Raw genomic sequence first — 8,375 nt, 5'->3', positions numbered from 1 at the left:
TCTTTTAGTAACTCGTACAAACCGTAACAAATATCTGAAAGGTGTCACTAATATATATACTTTTAGAGAAGCTTTAAATAAAAAGTTGACTAACCTTTAGAGAAGTTTTGAAAGTGTATCTAAAGCCTCAAATAAGTGTCTCTAAAGGCTAACAAAAACACACCCTCCGAAAACCCTCTCTAAAACCTTTACCTACCGCTACACAGAGAAGCTCTTTGACAAAATTGAAAAGCTTATCTAAAGACTTTAGAGAAGCTTTTAAGACTTTTAAATACAAAACAATACCTTCTCTCAAGGTCATTTTTCTTGTAGTGCTGGTTCCTCTTTCTATGAAGATTATGGTTCTCGTGTGAGGCTCTTTCTACCCATTATCAACTAAGGGCTCGTTTACTAGACACTTACTTGGTAAGTGTTTGACGCATAAATTTCCTCATTGGATGAACATGAAAAGGGCTAAGAATCTTACCGGATAAGAGCAATGAGAAGGATGGAGAATCTTACCTGGTAAGTGAGGGTGACAACTCTTATCCAGGTAAGCGCTTACCAAGTAAATTGTTGCATTCGATACGCATCAAAATAAATTATAGTGTTGTCTCTGGTAAAACATATGGGTAAACGGCCCCTAAGACTTCACTATATCGTCTGTCTATACAATTAATTACCAACTAATTTGCTTTTCTTTTAGTTTTCCAGATTAGAGAAGAGCCAACTCCATACTCATCACCTTTTCACCTTGATGAGGACCGACCCTCTTATTGACTTCACTTTTTGACTTCACTGCTGGTGGTGACGATGAGGTAGGCTGATTTTCAGTGGATCTTTATGTTTCTTTATTCTACAATGTGGACAGGCCACTTCTTGACTTCAATTATTTGATTCCAGTTGAGCCTGGTTTCCGGAGAAGAGCTTGAAATCGAATACGAAGTTGAGGGATGGTTCTATGTATATAAACACCTTCTTGATATATAGTTATTCCTTTCTATCCTGTCAATCTATATTTGGTTCTTCTTTAATGCGAATGGCTGATAATCATATATGTTTCAAACGTACTGCAGGTGAAGAAATTACGCCCTGGCTGGGATGGGAAAATAGCCAGACTGGTTCCCGTTCTCTTTTAGCAAATCTTGAAACTCATGATTCATTGTTCATTTCCGGATGATAAGCAATTGAATTCGAGCTTCAGTTGCTGCTTTTTCTGACACGGTCTTATCATTTTGCGAAGACCTGTGTTTTTGGCACCCGTTGTTCTAGAGTTATCTGCCCATTTTTTCGAATTACTAGTTGTAGAGAAGTTTTAATTTGTGTACAAGAGATAGATCATCCCGAGTTGGCATATATATATACTTATTATAGTAATGTATATATAAATTATTTTTTATTAAAATATTGTACGTCGAAAAACTTAACCGTTATTACAATGAAACATTTTGATTTGAATTAAGATGATGACACAAGTTACTAGTTTTCAATGTCATCTATTCGTCCAGGTGTGACATATTGCTTAAGTGGTTTTTTTTATTACATCATTGTATTTTTAGAATTATTTTATTGTAACAATCTTTAATTAGTTCTTGTTCTGTAAATAGATACTTTCATACTTGTTGACCAAGACTTGTCCAACATCTTTAATTAATGAAAAGACTAATTAACGTGTGAAGTCGTAAACAATAATGGACCTTTTACCAAACATTTATGCGACAAATATTATTAAATCGTATTATCATATTGGATGAACATGGCAAGAATCGAGATACCTGATAAGTGAGATAGACTACTCTTCTCTGGTTAGTAAATTGTTGCATATGATATTTTAATGGACTAAAATCTTATATGATGAAACAAATAATGTTGAATTTCATGTGTTCGCTTAGCAGGTGAAAGTTTTGGATAAATGGCTCCAAACACTCCCTGCCTTAAAAACCGCAAAACTCCAAGAAGGATAATGCGTGAATCTTGAAATAATACTTACAACACACAGTATGTCGAACCTTGTTGTATGATACATCAACACCCACAACAAATATATCGATTACCAACAAATTAATTGTAAGATCCCACATCGGTTGGGAAGGGAATTACTAAGGTTGTCTTATAAGGGACTAGATATCTCCTCTATTAAACACGTTTTAAAACCATAAGTTCAGGTCTAGTCGTGTAGACATAATGGACAATATATGGTACGATTGTCTGGGATGTTAAAAAAATTGTAAGATCTGGTATTGATTGAGGAGGTGATCAAATGGGAGTTAACGTGTAACATAATTTTCACCAAAGCACCAATCAAATTTAACCTAAATCTGGCCCCTTATTGGGCCATTCTTGTACACGAGACTTAGGGCCAGGCCGACCTTGTGTCGTGAGCCTAGGTCACCTGGTTCCCGAATTAGTTGTTTGCAAGCCGGTGCAGCAACCTATATATGCATGCGGCGAGGTCGAAATACACAAGCCGCAGTTTTTTTTGCGTAAAACATATGGTAAATCGTTAAACTCAAGATACAAATGGAACGGACCGATTATTTTAGACGGAAAAAGCAAAAATGAATATTATCCCAAAATAAGAGTACCTTTACACAATATGTAGTTTACTTGTGAGTGAACATTGAAAGAATATACATTATTGATGACAGAGATACAACAAATTAAAAGCAGAAAGATTAATTTACGATTGTACACTTTGAGAATGATCCTATTTTTCGTTTTTGAGCTATTTGCATCTTTTGAAATCGACTTCTTTTTTTTTACTGAAACACACAATGATATAATTTGGATAGGAACCAGAGTACCAACTTTAAATGTTACGAGGATAGAGGCGAATGGGAAGTCCCTTGGCAGGAGTAGGCATCGGGTTGACGATGATTTGCTCATCTGGAATTACTTTCTCCCATTTAAATTTTGTAACTAGATGATGCATGAACACAAGTATTTCTAAGCGGGCATACTCTTTTCCAGGGCACATACGAGGTCCTCCTCCAAATGGTACGAATGTATATGGTGCTGGTCCTTTGCCATCAAATCTTGATGGATCAAACCTTTGAGGTTCAGAAAAGAATTCAGGGTTTTTGTGGGTCGAGTTTGCACTCCAATACAACTGTAAAATGAAAACCCATTAGCTAAAAACTAATTAAAAGCCTAATATTCATAATGGAAATCTTAATGGTTAACTGATATATATATATATATATATATATATATATATATATATAGGGAACGATCAAATGAAAACCACTCAATTTGTAAAAACCGTAAAAACCTTATTACACCAATCATAATTTTTCATTTTGTTCATTTTTTTGTAATTATGAGAGGTTGATTAATCATTTTTATTGTGGAGGATGTTAATCTTGAATATTATCATCTTCATTATTTTAATTTTAGAGAAATACATGAAATAGTTTCATTAAAATTTCATTAAGTAGTATATGAGACAATTTCCTAACCATATATGAAACAACTTCATTAAAAAAAATATTATATGAAACAATTTCACAAGATTAACAATTTCATGAAAAAATTTCATAAGATTAACGACGGATGAGAGTAATTTTTACGGTTTTTACAAATTGGGGTGGTTTTCATTTGATCGCTCCTCTATATATATATATATATATATAGAGAGAGAGAGAGAGAGAGAGAGAGAGAGAGAGATAGAGGGGTAGGGGGAAGGTTAGGGAAAAACCTCGAAAAAATGAAAAACTGAGAAACACTCTGCACTTGTGCATACCGGTAATTGAAGTTGTTTCTTGGTTTTTATGCACGAATGCATATTATGCACATGTGTATACCAGAGAAAGCTTAAAATTATCGGTATGCATATGTACATACGTCTAGATGAACGGTTACTAAAATGTTCCTCAATTTTCATTTTTTTTGTTGTTTTTCCCGGAACCTGAACATATATATGTATATAACATGTAAATTACCTTCCAGCCTTTAGGAATTGAATAACCATTATACATGAAATCAGTAATGGCTTCTCTGAAAGCACCTTGCACAGGTGGAGCTAATCTAAGAACTTCACATGCAACATTCCAAGAGTACTTCATCTTTGATAAATCCTCCCACTTCAACAACTCTCCTGATGCTTTAGATTTTGCAATTTCCATTTGTTCTGCATGCAATTACAATATTATAAAGAAATTAATTATCAAAATCTATTCACTCTAAGTTATTTAGGATTCATTAGTTTGTTATTGATCTTTAATTATGCTTATTAATAATTAATTACCATCATTAATCCATCTTAATTAGCTAGGTCAATCTCTGGTTCTAATTCCTTCTGATCATTTGATTCATTTCCTGTAACATATCCTTAATTTTGTCTATAATTTTTCAGAATATTTAATATAGAAATATGCTAATTTTTTTCCTAATTAAGAAACAATTTGGTTGGTGAAACACCACTCATACATATATAATATATATTCACAAAAATATTATCAAGCAATCAAGTCCTGTAATTTTATACGCGTTAATTTCTACATTATAATTTTGCATTCGTTTTACGTCAAATTTTGCTGTTCTATACAAAGTTAATAAAGCTTTTAATACTAATTTATAATCATCAACAATTTGTGCATGTTAATGCTGGTAGTTACTCCATAAAGTTTAATATGAATCGTAGGTGTGTTGATATATATATATATGACCTAGAGTTGAGAAAATATATTCTTGCATGTATTTCTTTTAATACCTTTATAGACTCCCTCGTAAATCTCCGGCAACTCAGCCAGATACTTCACAATGAATGCACACGCAGAGCTTGCAGTGTCATGGCCACCAATCAACAATCCGAGGATCTTGTCGGCGATATCAGATTCTTCCATGAATTTGCCATCTTCATCTCTAAAGTAAAGCATGTGTGACAATATATCTTGTGTAGCTGAAGCTTTCCCTTCCGCCAGATCTGTCTTTCTTTGCTTTATGATTGCAACGAGTTCTTTTCTAATGAAATTGGCTGCATTAATTCCTCTCCTGAACGGTGTTCCGGGGAGGTCTATGGGGATCGAGAGAAGCCCTAGAGCAATGCTCTCAAATGGGYTAGATAAATACTTGACTCGTTCTGGTTCGTCAATACTAACAAAGATCTTGCATGCAAGCCCGAAAGTGAAGTTCTTGGTGAGCTCATATGTCACAATCTGGTCCTTGCCTTCCCATCCGTTTTCAAAGTGTTTCTGTGTCATCGTGTCCATAATTGGAACATATCGGTGTAGGGCTTCAGGCTTGAAGAAATTTGGAAGCATCTTTCTCATCTTGATGGCTTCTACCTTGGAGTTTTGGTTGGAAGAAGGGAAGATCTTGTCGACGTTTGAAGGCCACCATGCTTGGACAAGTTTGTTCTCATTGGAGAACAAAAACTTGTTACCAGCAGACCCACAAAACACCGCAGCATCCTCTAGCATGAGAGAGGTCCTGAAGACATGAGATGAGAACTTAACCATGCGGTCGAAGATGAACTTTTCAGGGTGTCCCTTCCACCCGGTGGCAAGAAACTCTATACTTTCTCCGATCACAGGCCACCCTGTTTGGCCAGGCGGAAGTTTACCTTCTACAGCCGGTTTAGACTTGTAGAACACCAAATGAAATGAGAATGAGACGAGAACAAGAAAGAGAGAGAGGAGAGAAGCATAAAAGGCATCCATTATTGATTAGTTATTAAACTCTCTCGTTTGATGAGTTAAATTTGAGTGATTTCTGATAGAAAACTCAAGCATTATATATAGAGAAAAAGTTTTGCATGAAGCATGTTAAATTAAGCATACCAAAGAGGTGAGAAAAGAGAAAAAAAATATCAGACTAAGGGCCCGGTTATAGTTTTTTTTTAGGGGTTTAGATTTCATGGAAATTATTGGTGTGTTTGATTTGTAGGATTTGGAAGGAAATTAGATTATATTATTTATAAATAATTTTTAAAAATATTATAAATAATTATAAAAATAATTAAATTATATTTTTATTAATCAATTATTACAAAACAAATGTTTTTAATATTTTTAAAACCTTACTTTATACAATCCTACGAAATCCCGAGCATCCCTTAAGGATTTCAAAATCCTATATATGTTTCTAAAATTTTAATTAAATCTTAAGATTTTAAATCCGAACAATCCAACAAACCAAATATGAAATTTGAAATCCAAATCCTCAAATTGATTTTATTTCTATAAACCAAATGGGAACTAAAATCATTTATGTTTGAATGTAATTTGCAGAGAGAGAGAGAGAAGACAAACCGCTGAATATGTGCGTATGTAGTATTAGTCAAAAGGGTGAAAGCAAAATCCAAAGCATACGCTATCTTTGTCAAACTGATGTCATCCCAATAATCTTTCTAAAATCATAAATCAAAAAACAAAATCTATAAAAAAAATTATATTTAGTTTTACCATATTTTCTATTTTAAAAGACTATGTAAAATAACGATAACCATTCTATTGGTAGGAATGAACAAGATTTAATTTATCTCTCGATACATCAAGTTTAATTTAAAGAATTTTTTAAACTTGGAGTTTACCTTTAGTTTTCTCAATTTTTGAAAACTATATAAAGAATCTATTGGAGTAAAATAGATAACAAAAGCTCCATTTTCTGTATTTTAGAGAATATGTTGAAGATGCTCTGATGAGTTAGTTGATCAACTAATGACATTTGGTAAAAAAAAATATGGAAGTTATATGTATAAAGTGGTCCTTCTTTCCATTAATTCATGTTATTTTCCATGGATATCCTATAAATACAATTGTAAGATGCATATATAGGCGATCATGTCAGAACGCTCGTAATATATTTTAGTTGATTTGGAGGTTAGTGTATCAACTTATTACTTTTTGATTTGGTGCATTGCAAATGGTATCAGAGTCGATCTTGTATAATCAGGATAACGGGGCAAACTTCATCTACCATGACAAGTCCCTATGAGAAAATTGTAACATATTAGTTGAGTTCCACATTGCTTATAAACAAGTTTTAAGCTTGATAGGAGGTGATGAATTTAAGTGGGAGAGCTTGTGACAATCTATCCCATATATTGATGGAAAGTTGGATGTTTCTAACATCATATACAAGTGAATAACTAATACGACATCGTTAGTAAGTAAGCAAAATGTTGGGTACGCCTAATTAATGAGAACGATAGGAATTTCAATGAGTGAGTTTATAGCAATTTGCCTCACATTGATGGAAAGTGGAATTCATGTGCTTATGATTGATTTAAGTACGGTGGGGTTCGTGCAACCTGGCCATCTCACTTGAATAAAATACAGAGAGATCCTTATATAAGGGGTTGTGTTGGCGGTTGTTGAATGATTTTGTGCATAATCATTAAGTGGTCGGAATGATTAAAAGGTTTCTCATGATATAGTGCAAAATGAAATATAATTGTTTAGTAATTGTTTACGATAAAATTAGGGCTCTTAATGGTTAAGGGAGGCCGATGATACAAAATCATTCAGATGGCTTTAGAACCATCAAGAAGCAAACTTTTTTTTTCCAAACAAGATTTACCTCTTAACGATTCAGAGGCTGCCTCTTAATGGAACTATTAAGAGGTAAACAAACAACCCCTAAATCTCAGAATGTGAGATTAATTAATTTGAAGGTTACTATATTAATATGTTGTTTTGGCTTATGGCCTTACAAGAAGACTATTTGTTTAGTTCCTAATGGTGGCTTTGTTCAAGTATGACACCTAGAGATTAGAAAGTGTGATGGTTCATGCACAATGTGTGATAACTAGATATTTGGTTATAAAACTCAGAGTTGTTTTCTAATGTTGGTGGTAAGTTGAGAGGCTGAATGGTTTATGTGATTAAATGTTTTTAAAAACATCCCATCGTCTCATGCATATTTTGAGTAAATTAATATGAGATAATTAGGTTATCTCATTGGGGGTGATAAAGTGGGTTTAAAAGAATAAGGGGTTTCCTATGTATGTGTGTGTACGTTTTGAAGCCGAGAAAAAGAAGAGAACTTTGTTGTCTGTATTTCTTTGGTGCGATTAAAACAATAACCGAAAAAGGAAGTTGAGTTCTTTGAATCTTTGCCTGGATACTTGTTGCTATTTCATCTTCATATCATCTACGTGAATTACATAAGGTGAGTTTATTTTACAACTTTCCTTATTTGGAAATTAGAATTAGAAACGTATGGTTCTTTATATGGGTTGATATAAAATTGTTTTGAATCTATAATTAGCATAAATATGGATTTTTTATGTTTATATCATATGTTGAAATAAAAGTAACATATCAAGAAGAAGTGTATTTTGATTATAAGGGTAGCATATCAAAGAGAGATGTATACCCGGATAAGGGTGACATAATCATTGAATTATAAAATCTGGGTTTTTGATCAAAGTGTTTATTGTTATCGCATCCTTG

At 33.3% G+C, this 8,375-nt stretch overlaps 1 protein-coding gene across 1 annotated transcript; it reads right to left on the bottom strand.

Annotated features, from left to right (window-relative positions):
• Positions 1–2,590: 2,590 nt before the first annotated feature.
• On the bottom strand, positions 2,591–5,680 carry LOC112507837 (beta-amyrin 28-oxidase-like). The gene is made up of 3 exons (XM_025112565.1): positions 4,691–5,680; positions 3,921–4,108; positions 2,591–3,088 (listed from the first exon to the last, which is right to left on the bottom strand). Exons 1-3 carry the CDS (start codon positions 5,637–5,639, stop codon positions 2,789–2,791), a joined length of 1,437 nt encoding a protein of 478 aa, XP_024968333.1. The 5' UTR covers positions 5,640–5,680; the 3' UTR covers positions 2,591–2,788.
• Between the last annotated feature and the right edge of the window lie 2,695 nt (positions 5,681–8,375).

This window comes from Cynara cardunculus (genome assembly GCF_001531365.2).
Source record: "Cynara cardunculus var. scolymus isolate 2C chromosome LG 2, CcrdV1, whole genome shotgun sequence".
Classification (NCBI taxonomy): Eukaryota; Viridiplantae; Streptophyta; class Magnoliopsida; order Asterales; family Asteraceae; genus Cynara; species Cynara cardunculus.
This window is presented reverse-complemented; position numbering and strand designations above follow the sequence as displayed.